Source organism: Urocitellus parryii, chromosome 4 (genome assembly GCF_045843805.1).
Source record: "Urocitellus parryii isolate mUroPar1 chromosome 4, mUroPar1.hap1, whole genome shotgun sequence".
Lineage (NCBI taxonomy): Eukaryota > Metazoa > Chordata > Mammalia > Rodentia > Sciuridae > Urocitellus > Urocitellus parryii.
In genome coordinates, this window is record NC_135534.1 from 65,785,849 (window position 1) to 65,806,476 (window position 20,628).

Sequence of the window (20,628 nt, forward strand, 5' to 3'; positions counted from 1 at the left end):
TATCCTGAGCTGCTCTCCTCCACACCTTTGTACCAGGATGTTCCACCTCTCCTCGGGCCCAGAGCGAGGGAGTCAGCCATCTATGGACAGAGACCTCTGAAACTGTGAGCGCCAAATAAACATTTCCTCCTCTAACGTTGTTCTTGTCAGGCCTTTCGGTCACTGACCAAAACAAGAGGCCACGTTCTCTGGGGCTAGTTCCAAGCCTCGGCCTTACGCAGTTTCCAACCCCGACACTCACAACCTGTTAGCTCCGTTGGCATTACTTTGTTCATGTCCTTCTTAAAACAAAACAAACAAACAAACAAAAAAGCTACCTATCTGGCCTCACTTTGTTTATTCATAAAATGGGGGTAATTCTGGGCCTCCCTCCCTTCCCTTGTGGGAAGAGGCAATAAGCCAAGGCTCTTCCAACAAGAGCAGTGGTTCTTTTTTTAAAAATATGTATTTTTTTAGTTGTAAATGGACACAATACCTTTACTTTATTTATTTATTTTTGTTATTCTTTTTGTTTTGGGGAGTACTAGGGATTGAACTCAGGGGCACTCGACCACTGAGCCACATCCCCAGCCCTATTTTGTATTTTATGTAGAGATAGGGTCTCACTGAGTTGCTTAGTGTCTCACTTTTGCTGAGACTGGCTTTGAACTCTCAATCCTCCTGTCTCAGTCTCCCAGGCCGCTGGGATGACAGGAACATGCCACCATGCCCGGCTATTTATTTTTATGTGGTGCTGAGGATAGAACCTAATGCCTCACATGTGTTAGGCAAGTGCTCCACCACTGAGCCACAACCCCAGCCTGAGCAGTGGTCCTTAACCAGGAGTGATTTGCCCCCTAAGGGGTCACTTGGAAAATCTAAAGATGTTTTTGATCATTGTAACTGGAGTGTGGGGTATTCCTGGCACCCAGTGGGCAGAGGCCAGGAATGCTGCCAATCACCCTGCAACACTCAGGACCGAGTCCACCAACCAAGAGTTATCTGAACCAAGATGTCAACAGGGCTGAGTGTGGGAAACACTGAACCTGAGTAAGACCTTGGAAGGTGACTTCAGCCACCTACCCAGCCTCTGGTAGGACCGGCAGGTACACAGACCTCAAAATTCGCTCTCCCACCTATGCCCTCAGAAGGAAAAGAACAAAGGGTTTCTACAGAGGCCAGTTGGGGCCTCTCCCTACTTAGCTCTGTGACCTGAGGCAAGTCATGGAGCCTCTCACCAGTCTCCTTCTCCTCTTCCTGAAAAACAAAGATAACTACTCTCACTGTCGCTGCATAGTAAGCCTTGACGTCATCGCCCTTATCCACCACCCAGCATCAGGATTCCTTCCCTGTTTCTCTGTCCCTCCCACAGTTCCCTGAGTGGCTTCACTTGAAAATAGCTGCTCACAAGAAGCTGCATGCCCTCTGGAGACCTGAGGGCTCTCCCTGGAGCTCTGGGCGAGTCCCACCAACCTGGCTCCTTCCCTGCCCTCCAGGACTCACCCACAGGGTCCACAAGGTCGATGTGGTCCACAAAGTCCCGCTTTCCCAGGTAGACGGTGAGCTGGGGAGGAGAGGCAGGGGTGCATTAGAAGGTAAGGGCAGGAGGGCACAGGCCCCGGAGCAAACCTTGGGATTTGCTAAGATTGAGACACCCAACCCCAACCCTTATTCAAATCACAGTGGATCAGGCCTGGGAGGCACATGCCTGTAATCACCTGTATCTCAGCTACTAGGGAGGCTTAGATAAGAGTCACAAGTTCAGCTGGGTGCGGTGGCTCACACCTGTAATCCCAGCAACTCAGGAATCTGAGGCAGGAAGATCACAAGTTCAACAATTTATCCAGACCTGTCTCCAAATATTAAAAAAAAAAAAAAAATTAAAAAGGTTTGGAGATGAGGCTAGGGTTGTGGCTTAGCGGTAGAGCACTCGCCTAGCACGTGCAAGGCCCTGGGCTCGATCCTCAGCACCACATAAAATAAAGGTATTTGTCCAGCTACAACTAAAAAATAAATATTAAAGAAAAAAAAAAGGTTTGGAGATGTAGTTTAGAGGTGGAGCACTTGCTTAGAAAGCAGGAGGGCCTGTGTTCAATCCCCAGCATCTGAAAAAAAAATTTTTTTAAATCACAATGGGACTTGTAGCCCTGCCCCAACCTTAATGCTAAGAATAGCAAATCCCTACAAAACTTTAAAAGCACCTCATCTCCAAAAACCCGATGAAGGAGTTAGATAACTCCCATTTTACAGATGAGGCCACTGAGGCCTAAAGAGGTCTTCATGCCAAACAACCATTGAGAGAGGAGGAGCCATGGCAAAGCTAGCAGCCGGGGGCAGTGCTGGGGCATGAGGGAGGTGGGGGGCCTGGGTAGGGCCCCAGAGGCACTGACACTGGCCCTGTGCTCTTCAGTTGCTCCTCTCAATGCAGCCCGGCAGAGAGCCACTTAGATGCCAGAGTTCCAGTGGCCCAGGGACGAATCCCGAGCACCATCCTAGAATTTCCTGCTCCTCAACAATCCCTTAGTCCTGGTGATTCCATCCCCATCGTATTTCTCAGGTCCCTCCCTCCCCATCCCCACAGCCACCCTTGTCTAGGGGACTTGATAGGTAGCCCCCTCTTGCTCTAAGCTCTGGGCTGCTCTCCCCTCCTTAGCCGGACTGGTTGTTATAAAATGCAAATCTAACCATGCCACTTCTGAAAACTGAGAAACCTCAGCGCCCAGAGATAAGGATGACAAATGGCTTTCATTCCAAGTGCCAACTCTGATGGATTGGTGGAAGCTGCCCAGGGGCCTGGATTGAAAAGAAATGCAAAATAAATCCTGGCACAGTGGGAAAGGGCGAAAAGGGAGGGGTGATGTCTGCTGTGGGCGTCGAAGGGGGATGTGGACGTGCACGTGGCTATTTGCCACCCAGGCCAGGGGTCAAGCTCCAAAGCCCAGCCACAGGACTCCCGTGACCCCACCCTGCAGCTGCCCCAGCCTCCGCTCCTGCTCCATCTCCGCACCCCAGGACTCAGCTGCCAGATGCCCCCCATGCCCTCCCAAGTCATGTTCCTGCCTTCCTTTCACTTCACCTTGCCTGGAAATGTGTCCCTTCTAGAGGAATCTGTCCCTAACCACCCAGGCTTGGTCCTGTAGCCCCTGGGAATCCCTGGATCTCACAGTTGGCACTTCATACGGAAATGATCCATTTCCACGTCTGCCCCACCGTCTGGCTGTGAGCACTGTGCCTGATTCATCTCAGCACACCCAGCCCTGATCCCCACTGGCTCAGCCCAGACCTGGCATGAAATGAAGCCAGTCATTATATCTGCGGAGCCGAGAGGAAAGCAGGATGGAGCTTGGGGTCTGCGAAGGCCACCTCTCCCCGACCAGAGCTGAGGCTCCCTGAGGTCCAGGCAGAAAGTCCCTCAAAAGGGCCCCTCCCTGTTTAGATGGAGGGCTCCTGAGGACAGAGCTGTGTCACCCTGACAGGAAGCCATGGCTGCTCTGTCCCTGGGAGGTATGCGTTTCCATGGAGACACCATTGCTTCTCTGCCCAGGAAAGGACCTCAGAGTCCGGGCTCTGGGAGGAGCTGGGTCAGCCTGCCCGACTCACCTTTCCATTGGGGCTTGCCTTCTTGAACACTCTGTGGAGAGAAAGAGAGGTGAAGCCAGGGTTAGCACAGCCCCGGGGGTGCTGCAGGCCATCCCCACGCCCAATGCAGATGTGCTCTGGAGAGACTTGCAGGCACTTGGAGAGTCCAGACGGTGCCCAGCGCCATCAGCTCTTGCCATCTGTACCCGACCTCCATTTAAGCCACAGTGGTTGCCATTACAGTCCTTGGGCCACCCATTGGTCACACAGCAGGTGGAGGGAACCTCACAATGTGAGATGCCCCAGCTCACACACAGGCGAAGCCCCAAGGGCCCGTAGGGTCTGAGCCACTGTCCCTCACCCCTCTCCTGCCTCCCTGCTCCTTGCTGCTCTTCAAACCCACCAGGGTGATTCCTGCCTCGGGATCTTTGCTCTAGCACCTTCCCCTGCCCACAGGATGCTCGCCCAGACATCGACCAGCCCAGCCCCACTTCAGCCGGCGCCTCCCCTACAACCCTCCCCTCGCTCTGCTTTTCCTCCTCCCACATCATCGCTGGGACCTGCTACATAATTTCCTTGTGCACTCCATGCTGGCCTGTCCACTCTCCTGGCATGCCTGCGTCCCAAGGACAGGGATTCTTTGCCTCTTCTGCCCAGGCGCACATCCCAGGTGCCCACAATGGCACCCCTAACTGCTGGTCCCGGCGGCAAGCCTAGAAACACCAACTGAAGAGTGCAGGAACGAGTCGGTGAAGAAAGGAACTGCCGCAGGCGACTGAGACCCAGGGTGACCCCGCAGAGCGCAGGGCATCAGGCAGTGACAGACCCCCAACTCCTCAAACGCGCCGCATGCATGCGTCCAGAGCTCCTGCTGCCCATTCCCCCGCTGTGTCCAGGCCACCCAGTTCCCCCACCGACTCTCCATCATCTAGCCCAGAACTTCTCAGGGTAACTTTGGGAAGGGAAAAGAGGAAAGAGACCCAGAGATGAGGTGTTAGAGGAAGGAGGGAGACAGGAAGAGAGAGGACAGGGACGTGGGTGTGAAGTAAGAGATGGAACAGAGGTAAATAGAGAGACAGAGAGACGGTCACAAGCAGAGGCTGGTCCACAGGGGGCTGAGAGGGACACCAGTCACCTAACCCCCAGCAGGAAGCCCAGGCAAAGGCCACCTCATCCCAAGACCATGGCTCCTCCTCTGGGGCAGGGGCTGGCTCTGTGGGGCCTCTGTAGTCCTGGCCCCTGTTCCTCCTCTGCTCACTTCCGGGCCCCCAGGGACCACTGAGGGGTCAGAGCATTGCTTCATACCCCCTCCCCCCTCCTCAGGAGCCCCAGGCTCTCCCCTGTCATCAATATTTATCAGTGTTGGGAGTGTGAAGATGCCACAGTTGGCAGGGGTGTGATAATTGCTCAAGTGAGAAAAAATACAGATCACATGGTTGGAACCAGCAGCTCCCAAGCCAGGCAGGACTAGGCCTGCAGAGGAGACCAGAAAAAGTGGCACAGTCCACAGGGAACTCAGCTGTTTCCAGAAACCTCTGTCTTTCTCTACACCTAGGAAACCCAGGGTTTGAGGGAAAGGAGAAGCCACACACCCCTCAGGGCATGAATAACTGAGCCAGGGAAAGCCAGTCCAGTGACTGATGGGAAGGATAAGGGGTACCCAGCGGCACCCAAGCCAGGCTGGGAGGAGCAGTACTCAAGAAGACAGGGAGAAAGAAGAAGGAGCTAGCATTTCTTGAGTGCCTAATTATTTCTCATAATGGCCCTGTGAAATGGATATGATAACCCTCCTTTTATAAATAATTAACTTGAGACTCAGAGAGATGCTGTAATTTGCCCAGGAACACACAGCAAACAAGGGACTCGATCAGGATCCAGACCTAATTCTGTCTGCCTGCCTCCAGAGGCTGGGTGCTTTATATCCAGCCCCGCTGTTTCCTAAAGCAGGTGTTTTTATCAACATCAGGAATAACAGAAGAGAGGGGAAATGAGGACAGGAAAGGGGAAGGGAAGAAGAAATAAAAGGGTGAGTGGGGGTGAGGGGCAGAGTGGAGTGACCAGGGGCAGGAAGCACAGCCAGCAGTGGGGACTGTCCTGGCTCTCAGTCAGCATGGGGCCACCTCCCTCAGGAAGCGGGACTCAGAGCTTCCTAAAACAACAGCAGCTGCTCTCATTCCCTGAGTGCATGTTTGTTATGGCCTGGACATCTCCAGGGATGTTTCCCAGAACACGGCTGAACTTCACGACATTCCCATTTCAGAGATGCGGAAATTAAGGGTTAGAGAGGCGACTCAAAGTCTGTCTCCAGAGCCCACGTCCCACCCCCTCCTTCACACCACCAAGCCCTCCCCCAGACTCCTCCAGCTTCCCACCCCCAACACCATCAGAAAAGAGGCCCCTGTGGGGTGATCCCAGTCTCCCAGGACCCCACAGTGCGACACCACACAGAACACTCTCCTGCAGGTTTGGAAGAATACAAGCTGGCGGTCAAAGCCAAACCCCAGCCAGGGCGTGGTGGTGCCCACCTGGGATCCCTGCAACTTGGAAGGCTGAGGTGGGAGGATCGAAGGTTCGATGCTAGCCTCAGCAACTTTGCAAGCCTGTAAGCAACCTAGTGACATCCCGTCTCAAAAAATTAAATTAAATTAAATTAAAAGGGCTGGGGATGCGGCTCAGTGGTTAAGCGCCCATGAGTTCAATTCCTGGCACAAAAAAAAGAAAAGATAAAGAAGAAAAAGAAACCAACCCCAGGTTGTGGGAGACTGGGCTTGGTCCCCCCCAAGTCCCCTCTGCCCCTCAGCCTGATCCATAGCCAGAGCAACACCTTGGCTGACCAAGGCTCACTGCACAGGAACAGAAATCAACTGAGGGTAGCGCAAGAAAAGGAAGGGGTACTACAAGGAGACAAGACTCTCACAAGGATGCGCAGGCAGGCCGCACCGGGGCTGCACCCAGGAACCGGGAAGCCATGGGCTCTCAGGCGGCCACTCCCTCTCTGCACCTCTCCTCCAGGGGCTGCATATGCTCCCAGCTTCTCGGCTGTCGGGCCGGCTGCTCCATTGTCTCTGTGGACCCGTGTCTCTGCTTACTCAGGGCTTTTCTGTTCCTCCATCCTTTTGGCTGCATGTGACTCACACCCCAACCCTGTTCCTACTCTGCCTCTTGCTCAGCTTCCCGCTCCTAACTGGCTGGATGGCCCCATTCCAAATCGGTTAGCAATTGGTTAGCTTTGGTCAGGTATCTCACCCCTGGGCCAATCAGCCATGCCCAGGGTGTGTCACATGGTCCACGAGGTAATGAGCAGAAGAGGGTCTGGTGAGGTAGTGTTTTCCAAACCAGGGGTTACGGCCCACTACCAGATAGTGAAATCAACCCAAGAGAATTTTGGTTTTTTAATGAACCAGAATAGAATAGAATGCAGGCAGGAAGGATAAACAGATATGGCCATATTCACCAATATTCAGGTCCCCTCTAAGGCTGGGCTGAAGGAGTTACGTAGGAGTTATCTCCTACAGCGTCATGAAGTTAGACATGCCTATGTGGCTTGTTCTGGCCAATGGTGCAGGAGAAGTGTCACATGTCACTTCCAGGCAGATGCATTTAAATTCCAGTACATGAATCTCCATGCCCCTTATATTCATTTTCTATGGCTGCAGTTAAAAATAACCACAACTTTGGGGGCTTAGAACAGTATGAATTTATAACCTCTCAGTTCTGCAGTTCAAAAGTTCAAAATGGGTCTCACTAGGTTAAAATCAAGGTATTGGCAGGTTTGTTGCTGGAGACCTTTGGGTGAATCTGTTCCTTGCCCTTTGCAGCTTCTGGGGGCTGCCCACACTCCCTGCCTCATGGCCTCCTTTCTCCACCTTTAAAGTCAGCAAAAGTGGTGGAGTTCTCACACTGCATCACTCCGACCTCCTCTTTGGCTCCCTCATCCCCTTTTAAACATTCTTAATATTACACTGAGCCCATCTGAATAATCTAGAATAATCTCCCTCTTGTAGGTCAATGGTTTAGCAACCTTAATTCTACCAGCAAGGGTCATAACTCTTTGTCCTGCAACATAACCTATCCCCAGCTCATCAGTCCTTCCAGTGTCCCTTTGTTCCTGTCAGGGAAAGGGCTACACCACAATGGACCCAGATGAAGTACCTTTTAAGACAGATTCCCCAACAAATAGAACTTATAATTCTGAATGGTATGACTAAGCAATAGAATATAATACAGCACTGAAATTATGCTCTCATCTTTCATAATGCAGGGAAATGACTAAAATAGAATGTTAAGCAGAATAAATCTGGAATCAAAACAGAAACAGCATATTTAGCATTAAATTCAACTTTTTTTTTTTGATGCTGGGTATTGAACCCAGATCCTTGTATATGAGAAGCAAGCACTCTACCAACTGAGCTATATTCCCAGCCCTTTAAACTCAACTTTATATTCAATAAATACCCAAGAGAAAGAATGAGAAAACAATGTTGTTAAGATGACAATACTCAAATTGATTTATGAAGACCCACATTAATCTATAAATTCAATGTGATCTTTATCAAAACCCCAGCTGGATTTTTGCAGAAATTTGTAAACTGATCCTAAAATTCACATGGAAATGCAAGGGACCCAGAACAGCTACAACAATCTTGGAAAAAAAAAATAGAACAAATTTAGAAGACTCACATGTCCTCACTTCAAAACTTAATGCAAAGGTACAGTAACCAAAACTGTATGGTACTTGCATATGAACATATAAAATCAATAAAAGAGAAATGAGAGTTCAGAAAAAATTACATCTATTTATGATCAACTGATTGTGTGTGTGTGTGCATGTGCACGCGCTTGCGCGCGCACACACGGGATTGAACCCAGGAGCATTTTACCACTGGACTACATCCTCATCCCTTTTTTATTTTTTATTTTGGGACAGGGTCTTTTAAGTTGCCATAGCTGAGCTTGAACTTGCAATCCTCTTGCCTCAGCCTCCTGAGCAGCTGGTATTATAGGCATGCGCCACTGTGCCTGGCCAGTCCATTGATTTTAACAAGGAAGCCAACACAAGTCAGTAAGGAAAGAACAGTCTTTTCAACAAATGATAATGATACAACTGGATATTCACCTGCAAAAGAATGAAGTTAGACCCTTACCTCACATCATATATAAAAATTAGATCAAAATAGATAAAGACTTAAGTGTAAAAATCACAACTACAAAATTCTTGGATGAAACCATAGGGGTAAATCTTCATTTCCTTGGATTAGGCAATGATTTCTTAGATATGATACCAAAAGGATCAGCAACTAAAGAAAAGATAGATAAAATTAAAACTTTGGTGCTACAAAGGTCATTATCAAGAAAGTGAAAAGACAACTTGTAGAATAGAGAAAATATTCTCAAATAATGGTTATGAAAGGGTCTTATCAGGATATATACAGAACTATTACAATGTCAAGAACAAATAGGTTCAATACCCAGCACCACTAAATAAATAAATAAAAATTGGCAATGGATTTATTTTCATAGACCAGTCTCCACAGAAGTGGCCAATAAGCACACGCAAAGATGTTCCTCAGCATCAGTCATCCTAAAAATGCAATTCAAAACCATAAGGTTTAATTCACACCCAGTAAAATGGCTGTGATAAAAAAGGACAATAACAAATGATGACAAGAACGAGGAGACACTGAGTCTCGAGTATGGCTGGTGGGAATGCAAAGTGTGCAGCCACTTTGACAAATAGCTTGGCAGCTCCTCGGAGAACAAGACAGAGTTCACATGGCCCAGAAAGTCCACTCCCAGGACTTGGAAGAAATCAATTTCCATTGATTTTGGAAATTGGAAAGAAATGTCCACATAAGAAAAGAAAATGGAAATCGTGTCCACATGAAAACTTGTACATGAATATCCATAGCAGCAGCATCTAAAATAGCTATAAAGAGTGGGGAAATTGCCAATATCCATTAACTAATGAATGTATTTTTAATGTGGCATATACATAAAATATGACTATCATTCAGCCATAAAATGGGACAGAATACTGACTCATACTACAACATAGACGAACCTTGAAAACATTATGCTAAGTGAACACAGCCAGATACAAAAGGCCACATAGTGTTGATTCCACCTCCATGAAATGTCTAGAGGAGGCAAATGCATACAGACAGCAAGTGGATCAGCGATGGCCAGGAGAGGGGAGGGGTAGGGAGGAAGGTTTGGGATTTCTTTGGGAGAAGTGATGAAAATGTTCTGGAATTGAATAGTAGTGAGGGATACCCGACTTTGGGAACATGCTAAAACTCACCAAATTGTGCACTAAAAATGTGAATGTCATGGTGTTCTACCTCAATGTGGAAGGAAGGAAGAAAGGAAGGAGGGAGAGAGGGAGGAAGGGAGGGAGGGAGGGAGGGAGGAGAGAAAGGAAGGAAGGTAAGGAAATGTGCCTCTATGTTAACAGGATCTAAAGAGGACTCAGTCGCCCACCCACGTCTTTATCTCTCTTAATTTCCTATGTTCTCCAGTGATCATAAATCACTTCGTAAAGATGCTGGAGCTCCCTTACAAATTCTGCCCCAAATATTAAAGAAAGGAGAGTCTGGAAAAAAATTAGTAAGAGAAGTTTAAAAAAAAAAAATGGATCCAGACGTCTGAAAGCTTGGAGGTCAGAGTCTCTTGTCTGGAATGTGCAGCCCAGAGCCCCCAGGCCTGCAGCCACTGCCATCACCCCTGCCATCTGTCTTCTGCTCAGCCACCTCTTCCTGCAGGAAGCCTGCCCTGACTTCCCAGGCCTGGGAGGAGGCCCCAACTCCACACTCGGCATGTCTCTACTAGCAGCAACGTAACAGTCCATTAAATCCCCTCTGATGTGCTTTTATACAGAAATGAGAGTCCAGATCTTCTCTGCAGCATTACCCCTGGGTCCCTGGGGTATAGCATGGTGCCTGGGACACAGCAGGTGCTCAATAAATACAGGTTGCTAATGAGGGGCCTCAAGAGAGGAGTGGAGTGTGGAGATGGAGGAAGATTAAAGGACAGTGGTGGTGACCCTCCTTCCCGGTGAGTGCCCTCCCTGGGTTTCTATGGTCTCACTTCCATCTCACTCTCTGGGATCAGCAGGCCTTGGGTTTAGGAAAGGCTTCACAGGGGCAGGGTCCCGGCCACCTTAGGCTGAGCCTCCACTGCAGCTGATACACACCAAACAGGTGGCTGCCTTGGTCAAGGCCACCCGTCTATCATTCCCTTAGCTCTAAACCTGCTCCAAGCCCTACTAGAACCGCAACCTGGGGAAACGAACATGACACAAGGCCAAGTCAGAGAAACCCACCAGGCACTGGACCACCAGCCAAACACGGTGCTGTGTGAGCCAAACACTTCATGCACATTGCTGTGTTGGTCCATCTAAGTTCTCCAGAGCAGAAACTCCGGATTCAGAGACGCCAAATTCCTTGTCCAAAGTCACAAGGCCAGTATCAGAAAACTCACAGAATCATTGATGGGATACCATCGAACAAACTATATCTTACTTAACACAGAAAACTCATCCTGAAAAGACTCGCCACGAACACCACTACCAGGGAATTGGGAGAGGGCTAAGAACAATTCAGTCCTGTGTGAGAATCAAAAAAAAAATCCTGTGAATGTAATGAACATGGGAAGAACTTCGGCTTCACACGATCTTCAGTCAACATCAGAAAACTCCTCCAGGAGAGAAATCAGGTACCATATCCTACTCTAAGTGTATCACAAATATTAACTCGTTTATTCTTTCAACTACCCTATAAGGTATACTACCATCATCCTATTTCACAGGTGAGAAAACTGAACCACAAAGAGGTTAGGTAATTTGCCCAAGGTCAGACAGCAAAGTAAGGAGCTGAGCTAGATATTGGAGCTCAGGCAACCTGGCTCCAGAGACCATGCTTTTAAACACTCCCAAGTATTGCCTGGGACATGGAATGTGGAGTTCTGCCTGAGAAGCCAAGAAAGACTTCAGGAGCAGAGGTATGACGAGGGGGATCTTAATGGACTGAGAGAGGTGTGGAGGAGGTAACGGCTCTGCAGGTGAGGGCCTGGAGAGAACCGCTGAGTCCTCTGGGTGCTGGGGAGAGGGTAAGTAGCTGGGTGTGGCTACTTACCTGAGTGCCTGGGAGGAGCCTCATGGAAGGGGGTGGGCTAAAATAAAAAGGTCCACTCCCTCCCCAGATAGTAATAACGGAGCACCTCTGTGTGCTGACCCTGCCCTAGGAGGGTAGAGGGGACTGGGAAGGACCTTGAGGATCAGGCTAAGGACCTGGGACCGCATCCAGCAGTCATTGGGGAGGCATGCACATTTGAGGGGTGGAGGGCCAATGGCCAGAACTTTATTTTGGATACAGAGATGGCTTCCCCCAGTGCTGGCCCTGAGAGCAGCCATGGCTCTGTTGGGTAGGGTGGGCACCATGTAAGGGGGCATTCACTCTCAGAAGCAGGCGCCCTACATTCTGACCTACTTTCCAGGGTGTGAGAACAGCCATCAGGGAACAGGGAGGCGTGAGAGCAGGTGGCAGCAGAGGCAAAGAGTCTCTGAGAGGCCTTATGACACTCTGGGGGGGGGGGCAGGGTTATTTGTGTACAGGCTCATCCGCTCCGCCTTAGCGTCACAGCCCTCTGTCCCAGCCCTCCCCCTGACACAGCCCTGTCTGCCTGCTCACCTGCCTCTCTGGACGGCCCAGGGGGGGAGACAGGAAATGTCACCCTGTTTCACACATTTCCGAACTCTAGGGAGCCATAGGGTTTTGTTTACAGAACAATCTGCTGTTTCCCAGATGGAGAAATCAAAGCCCACGGGCCAGAGGTGTCTGGGGCGGCCTGGTGCATGCAGAGCTGGGCCGAGAGGAGCACCCCAGGCTTCTGCTGCCCCTGGCCACTCTCCCCCACTCTGTCCCCCTTGGGCCTGCCCGGGGCTCTTGGGGCACAGGGTGGTGCCTAGAGGCCTGAGGGGTAAAGGTGAGCCCAAACTGGCCAAGTCCAGCTCCTGAGGGCTTCTAGGCAGAGCACACGTGCGCACGGGGTCACTTTTCTGGCCTCGATCCAGATTCGTGAAGTTTTCAGAGGGTACAGATGAAGGAAAGAGGGAAGCCACCAGGTGGCCATGGACAGAGGGGAGGGCTACTTAAAGGAGCCTGGCCCATTTTCTGGTAACCTATGGAAATGGAGATGTGAAAATCAAAGGCTGGTAAAAATCTCACCAAGCGGCTGGCAGCTGGCTACCAAGGACCCACAGACGGCCCTGACCGCTGTTGAGCCTGCCTGAGGGTCGAGAGGCAGGAAGGAAAGGCCGAGGAGGAAAGAGCCAGGAGCTGAGGCAGGCAGACCCCGCCTAGTCCTTCATGATCTTGGGACAGTCTCCCATCCTCTGAGCCTCCATTCTGGAGGACAGGGGGCAGCCTCCCCCTTGGTGGTTGGGAACAATATTAAAACCTGGTAGCCAGCAGGGAACCAAAAAAAGGGAGCTGACATTGTTGATATCATTTCCATCATGACCATCATCACCCTGTCAGTCCCCGCCCTCCCCTAAATGTCCCTTAGGAGGCCCTGGGACAGGAGGCGTGGCTACGTGGCCCCTGCTGGAGACAAGGAAGCCTTTTTAGCTGCCAGTCTCACATGGAAGGCAAAAATTTGTGATGTTCTCTTCCCCTTTTAGATCCCCACCTTCCAGAAATCCCCAGAGACATGCCCTGCCAGTCCTCATCCTGCCCTGCCCCTCCTTCCATCAGCGCTCTCCATGACAATGCTCCCCAGCTTCCCAACTGTCACCAAGAATCATCAGAGCGCCTGTCCTGACTCCTCTGTCCCCACCCCCCAGGCTTGGCTTCTCCCTCCCTCCCTCCATTCATCCTTCTTATTTTTTTAATTGTTTTTTTTTTTTTTTTTTAGTTGTAAATGTCTTTCTATTTTATTCGTGTATTTATTTGTGGTGCTGAGGATTGAACCCAGGGCCTCGCACATGCCAGGCAAGCACTCTACCACTGAGCCACAACTCAGCCCCTCATCCTTCTTATTTCTGGACACATTTCTGGACTCCCTTTTCTCCTTCCTTTTATTTTCCAAAACGCTGGGCATTGCTCTTCCCTGCAGGAGATCCAGGTCCCAGTGGCCCGTGTGTGTACCTGGGCACCTACGCTCAGGATGGAGGTGGGATGGGGGCACAGACACTCCACAAACAGAATTCTCCCCCAGAAGCAGAGTGCGTGATGTGCCCAGCTGGGCTCTGACCTAATCAGCCCCTTACGCTCCCCCTCCCCACTGTCCCCTAGGCATCCACAGGGGCCTGCACATGGCTGCTCCTTAGTGGACACTATGGAACTGGAAGAATGACAAACTCCAGAGAGCAGGAACCGCAGCCTCCTTCAGTCATTATTTTTTCTTGGTACACAGTAGGTGCTTAATAAATATTTTGAATGAATGAAGAAATGAACCAACCAGAGTCAAACCCTGAGCTCAAAGCTGACCTGGACCAAAAAATAAATTAGAGGCGGCAGCCTAATCACCAGGATGACGCACAGCCTTGGCAGGAAACTGCAGAGACCAAGTGCACTCGACAGCCCATCGCCAAACCAGCAGGAAGATTTTATTTAAAGGGGGTTGGGCCAGGTGAGGTGGTGCACACCTGTAATCCCAGCAGTTTGGGAAGCTGAGGCAGGAGGATTGCAAGTTCAAGGCCAGCCTTAGCAACTTAGAGAGGCCCTGTCTCACAATAAAAAATAAAAAGGGCTTCTGGGCACAGTAGAGCACATCTGTAATCCCAGCAGCTCAGAAGGCTGAGGCAGGAAGATCACAAGTTCAAAGCCAGCCTTCAAGCAATTAAGTATGCCCCAAGAAACTTAGTGAGACTCTGTATCAAAATTTAAAAATAAATAAATAAAAAGGGCTGGGGATATAGCTTAGTGGCTATGCTCTCCTGGGTTCAATCCCTGGTACCAACAAAAATAAAAAGCAGACATGGGGAGTGGTTTGAGGGGGGTTAACTTTTGCCAGTTTAAATGTACAAGCTTGTAGGTGTGTAAAATAACACAGTATAGTATATTAGAACAAGACACTAGTTCAGAAACATTACTTCTTTCCTGTGTTACTGTGGATCCTCTGGGGGCTCATCTCATATCAGCTGTTCCGTAGGTGGGTCAGGATGCTGAGAGCTCTGTGCCCAGGGCCTTTGCTCAGACTGAGGCCTAAGGCCCAAGTGACGGCTCTTTTCCTGAGAAAGAACTGGTGGGGAGAGGGGTATACCCTATCTTTAGCCAGATATGGTCCCTGTGGTGGCTTGGAGCTGGCTTGTCCAGATCCTTAAGAGTTGACTGTCACCAGATTTTTAGGAATTTTTGAGTTAGTTGTTACACAAAATCATTATCAATGGTTCTCAACAGGGGAGAAGGAATTTGAGTTTGCACCCAAGGGGATATTTGGAAATTTCTGGAGACAAAGTGGAGGTCTTGACTTGGGGGAGTGATCCCCCAGCCTCTAACAGATATAGGCCAGGATGCTGCCTGCATAAGGCACAGAGCACTAGTCCCAGGGCCCCAACAAAGGATCTCCAGCCCAAGTGTTAGCAGTGTGGATGTTGAGAAATCCCAGTAAACACAATTAATTAAAACACATTAAAAACAAAGGGACTACATGCTCAAGCTTATCACTCCCTAATGACCCTATGGGATTTCCTATTATCTTCTTTGAGGTTCCCTATGTCTATGATAGCTGTGGGGTGGGGGGCGGATCCTGTGTAATGGTGTCTCCTGTGCTCCTCAAATCCATGCTCAATAGCCTCACACTGAACAGGCATCTGCGGCAGGAGTATTTACACCATGGAAATTGGCAAATGCTGCAATCCTCCACCTTCCTTTTTTTTTCTCCAAAGGGCCAGTTGCTACCAGCATACCACTGAGTGTCACTTTAAGGACAGAAGAAAGTTCACAAGCCTTCCCAGTTTCCAGTCCGGTGGTCGGCTCAGCACCAGCCTGCTCTGCAGTCTGAGACAAGAACCTGAACATGGCCCTGTGCACAGACTCCACACCCCCCCACACACACATACACACACCCCACCACACACCGACAGACACCACACCCACCACACCACAAGTGTCTTCTGATGCTTCACACTTCACACATGTACACCACACATAGCACACCCCCAAATGCTAAACATTCCCCATGCACACACATCACACTTGCACAATACGCATGCCACACAGACACACAGACACTCCCCCCAGGAGCCCTCTGCCCAGTGGAGGTATCACTTGAATGACCAGAGAAACAGAAAAGAACACCAGTCCACCTGACTGCGCTCCTTGATGTCCAGGCCCTCGTACTCCTCCACACCCTCTGGGTCTACCCTTCCCCATACCTTTCCCTGCGAAGATGACATTCTCAACATTCCTCTAAAAGGCACCGAGTCAGGTGACCCCATTTCAGTGCCTCTGGAACCCCTGGCCAAGCAGTTCCTCAGCCCTGCTCCATGTCCAGCTCTCGGTAGCTCCAGAGCTGAATCTGGCCTCTGCCACCTTCCCAAGCCCATAGCAAGCAGTACCCTGGGAATTCCAACCACAAGACCACTTCTACTGCCACCAGACCTGGTACACCCAAATCTCCATCTCCAGCCAGGTCCTCTCTGACCCCATGCCCGCAAGCAACAGGACATCCCTACTTGGAAGTCCCCCAACTCCTCAGACAAATCCCAACAAACTTCTTCCCCATGGGGCTCCCCTGTGCTCCCTGTCCCTGCCCATCCCAGAGGTGGCACAAAGGAAGTGCTCAATGCACATCTCAGGGATCAAGAAATAATGATGCAAATCCCACAGCGAGAAAAACAGCATCAACTTCCTGGTGAGGCAGATAGGAAGTCTTACCCCATTTTGCAGCTAAGATCCCTGAGATTCTGTGGTGTTCCAGGGCCAGCCCTGGAGCAGAGCAGAGCAGGGTCCGCAGGGTGCAGGGCGGCCTGTCAGACCCAGAGCTGGGGACTGCAGGCAGCAGCGGCCAGGCCAGGGCCAGCCCTGCAGATCGCTCTCCCCAGCCCTGAGTGAGGGGTAAGCTACAAAGAAAAGGAAAAGGCGTTCCTGATACGCGTCCTGTTTCCTCTCCTCCTCTGGGCTTCTCGAGCTGAGGAGGGCGGATGTCTCTGGGCTGGCAGCAGTTGGCCTGTGCAGGGACAGGCCACGGCGAGGGTCTGTCTCCTGGACCCCTTTCTACTCCAGCAGTGTGGTCTGTGTGAGGCTAGAGCTCACTGGCATGGCTCCTCAAGCTTCCTTCCCCAGTCCCGGGGAGCCTCTGCTCTTTATCTTCAGCCAGCACCTCCTGTCCAGGAGTGTGCCACAAAGGCACCTCCCCAGGAAGCCCTCCATGTCACCCTCACTTGCCACCCCATAGAAGCCAACTCCCTAGCTGCCCAGCTCATTCTGTGCCTATTGCCTGTGGAGCCTGGGCTCTCCATGAATCAGGCAGGGAAGGAGGTCCCAAGGCAGAGGTCATCAAATGAGGTTTCTTGAGTGAGAGAACAAAAAAGGAATCCCCCCCCCCCATCAGACAGGGGTCCTTCCTGAGGGCATTGGTCAGGTCTCACATAGGGATCTCTCTAAGGGAGTGGCCATGACTCCTCCATCAGATTAGATAAAGGTGATGCCTCATTCTTCAGGATAACGGTGATGCCTCATTCTTCAGACAGGGAAGTGCCAGAGCACAAGATGACCATGTCCCTCCATGTGACAGGGAGTCCCAGGGAACAGAAGCCATGTTCCCCCATCACACAGGACCCTCTCTCTCCTGGAGCATAGGGCCATGCCTCCTCCTTCAGAAAGAAGCTCTTAAAAAGCACAGTCACCATCTGCTGCCCCCACAGCATTTCCCAGATCCGACGTCAGCTCAGTCTGAGACACCGAGGTGGGCTACCCTCTAGGGCAGACCTGGGAGGGGCCTTTCCCCCATCTTTCCCTACATAGGATCCCATGCCAACTTCCCATCCCTGATAGCTTCCATGCCATACTTAAGACAGCCTGGTGTCTGGGTGAAGATCAGAGGCCCTCTATTTCAATCAGGACCAACAACTTCTAGAGAGATAGCTATGGGGCAGCTGGGGGATCCTGACAAGAGGATGCCCGAGTCACTCCATGCATCCAGTCTGGCCTCAATGCAACCAGGTGTGTGGCTTGGATGGATCTCTACGTGTGCCTTGGATTGGTCTCTATGGAGAAAACCCTTCCCCTGCGGCCATCCCACCTCCAAACCATGCTGGCAACCCCTCCTGGTTACAGAGCAGCATGAAGCATCAGGCAGAGGGTAGAATAGGGCCCTTCCTGGATCCTGCTTTGAGGACAACACTGGCCTTCCCTGGGTGCTGCCCTGAGATTGGTCCAAGCAGCTCCACAATCATCTTCCCTACTCATACCAGCTCCTGGGAGCTGCTATTAGTTAGCATCGATCCACAAAGTGCTTTGCTGACACTTTTTATGAGCTCAGCCTCACCCAGTCCCAGGGGGCTGGGAAGAAGAGGCAGAAACTAAGACCCAGGAGCCCAGGCCACTGGATTGAGCCAGGGAGTTGCTGAGCTAGCATTTGAGGTCTGGTTCCAAGGGCTGTAGATGAAGCACTTACCTAGCATGTGCAAGGTCCTGGGTTCAATTCCCAGTGCCCGGAAAAGAAAAAAAAAAAGGATGAAATCAGATCCCAAGAGCAAAGTCCAAACAAGCCCAGAGCCAGCACTATGTAAATGTGAGCTGAATGCACATCTACTGAATAGCAACTTGACTGGACTTCAGTAAAAATCTGAGTGCATATTTTTATTCAGAATTTATTATTATTAGCTCAGTCCTGTAGTACACACCTGTAATCCTAGTAACTTGGGAGACTGATGCAGGAGGATCACAAGTTTGAGGCCAGCCTCAACAACTTGGTGAGACTCAAAATAAAAATTTAAAAAGAGCTGTGCATGTGGCTCAGAGGTACAGCACCCCTTGTCCCATCCCCAGTACTGGGAAGGGGGAAAAAAAGAAAAGAAAAAAAACAGATGAACAAAAGACATCATTATCATTGTTGTTGTTGTTATTATTAATAGTGATATTTAAGTGTTTAATACAAGTCAAACATCATTCTAAACACTTTATTAACCCATTTAATACAAGAATCCTGTAAAGTAGATAATCATATTAACTCTATCCAACGTATGCTCACTCAATATATTCCTATTATACCCAACTGGAAACTGACACAGAGAGGTTAAATACTTTGCCCAAGGTCACAGCGCAGGAAATAGAAAATGTAGGTAGCTCAAACCAACTGCTTAATAGATTAACAAGTAAAAACAGGGCTGAGGTGCACCTCAGTGGGAGAATGCTTGCCTAGCATATGGGTTTGATCCCTATTATATTCCTTGAAAGACACAATTTATCCTAAGTGTGTTCCAAACAAAACATTCATGATTCCACACCCTGTATCTAGTTTAGGAGGTAAGAGGTAATACTACTCCAAAAGAGTATTAGCAATATAAAACATGCTTTTCACACATCTTAAAATCATAGTTGTTCTTCTTTTGAAACTTTCAACTGAGTGATTTTATTTGAATCTAGGAAAAAAATTATTATTATTATTTTAAGATTTATCATTAATTGTTCATGGGCTGGGTGCTTTGCCTGTTTAATGTGTTTTATCTTGAGGACAACTTGGGGTGGGGGTAGGTGTGGGCAGACCAGTCTGAATAATTTCGTGTTCTCCTTCCTGAGAGCAGACAGAGAGGCTCTGATCGTCACTCTCGTAGTGACCTGAATATAGCCCTAGTCCCAAAAGTTTGAGGATGTGTCTTCAGACATAGGCCTGTCGCCCCATGGATTGAGCTATACTCACCTGTTTCTGTGATGTTACCCCTTTGCCCTGTTTGGGATAGAATGTTCCATGGAAACTCCCTTTGTGTGTCCCCTTCTCTTGCTCTGCCTTTGGGTGTGGCCTTCCTAGATGTCAGTCAACCTTCTGACAGTGGACATCATGAAGCTAGACTCAACCCCCTGAAACCTGACCCCTGGCCTCATTTGAATGGCTTCTCCTCAATAAAAGGGTCAGCGAGTGCTGGCTCTCTCTCTCTTTCTGCAGACCCTTAAGGTCAGAGGAGTCGTCACAGGACCCCAAAGAAAAAGGTATCTCCGTCTCTTGTGTGGTTATTTTGTGCAGCCCAGTTCCCCTGGAGTGACCCTGAGTGTTTCCGTCGTGAGGAACACAACAGGTAGGCATTATCCCCATTTTACAGAACTGGAATCTGGGCCCCAGAGATGGACAGAGACAAGACCACAGTCAGCCAGCAACCCAGGAGGCAATGCCAGCCCATGGGCCCCAAAGCCCCTGCTGCTCCCTCTGCCCATTATGTATCCTCTGCTCTCAGAAGGTGGCCTGGGAGGCCAGAGGTCACAATGGGAATGGCCAGCATCAAAGTGCTCAGGCAGCCTTCCATCAGGCCTAACCACAATGCAGGGAGCCCTGGGAGAGGGAACTCCAGCCCCCCTCCCTGGTAGAAGGCCCCTATCTCTACCCTCTCCTATTACCCCAGTAGAGGTTGTGAGAAGCGTGCCAAGATCCATTTGGGTGTTTTCCCTCTGGGGTGGGAGAGCCTCCAGGGCAGGGAAAGTGGTCCGCACAGACAAAGTGCTTCAGAAAGGGCACAGCCAGGGCAGGCGGGCCTGCAGCGTCAGGGTCCTGCACTTCGGCCCTGGAGTGTATGTGAGGCCCTGGCACGGAGCTAGGTGGTGATGATGCTAACCAGCACCACAGCAAACAGACTTGCCGGGTGGCCTTGGGCAGGTCCCTGTCCCTCGCGGCTTCAGAGGGCTCACCAGCTCTTGGTGGGAGCCTGGGCAGCTGAGAGGAGATAATGGGCATGAGGAGTCTGGGGAGGACAGTGCTGGACAGAGGGGAAGGCCTGGTAGTAGGACAAGGCTGACCTATGGAGCATTTTTTAAGAAATGCATACACAGGCCTGCAGGTGATGGAGTGCAGGGAAGCCGGCCAAGGGCTGTTGCACCCGGTGAGGTGCCATGCGGGAGAGGAGCATTCTGGGGCATC

General features: G+C 50.3%; 1 protein-coding gene across 2 annotated transcripts in view; it reads right to left on the bottom strand.

Moving 5' to 3' along the window:
• Arrb1 (arrestin beta 1) overlaps positions 1 to 20,628 on the bottom strand; it is a 77,860-nt gene that overhangs the window by 19,010 nt on the left and 38,222 nt on the right. Inside the window, exons 1-3 of one of the 2 annotated variants that reach the window (XM_077796874.1) lie at positions 6,476 to 6,545; positions 3,580 to 3,610; positions 1,483 to 1,543 (exon numbers count right to left, since the gene is read on the bottom strand). In XM_077796874.1, the coding sequence (XP_077653000.1) occupies positions 1,483 to 1,543; positions 3,580 to 3,610; positions 6,476 to 6,528 (145 nt within the window). In that variant the 5' untranslated portion in view covers positions 6,529 to 6,545. Of the gene's footprint in view, positions 1 to 1,482; positions 1,544 to 3,579; positions 3,611 to 6,475; positions 6,546 to 20,628 lie in introns of those variants that run through there. The other variant, XM_077796875.1, reaches the window with a different exon arrangement.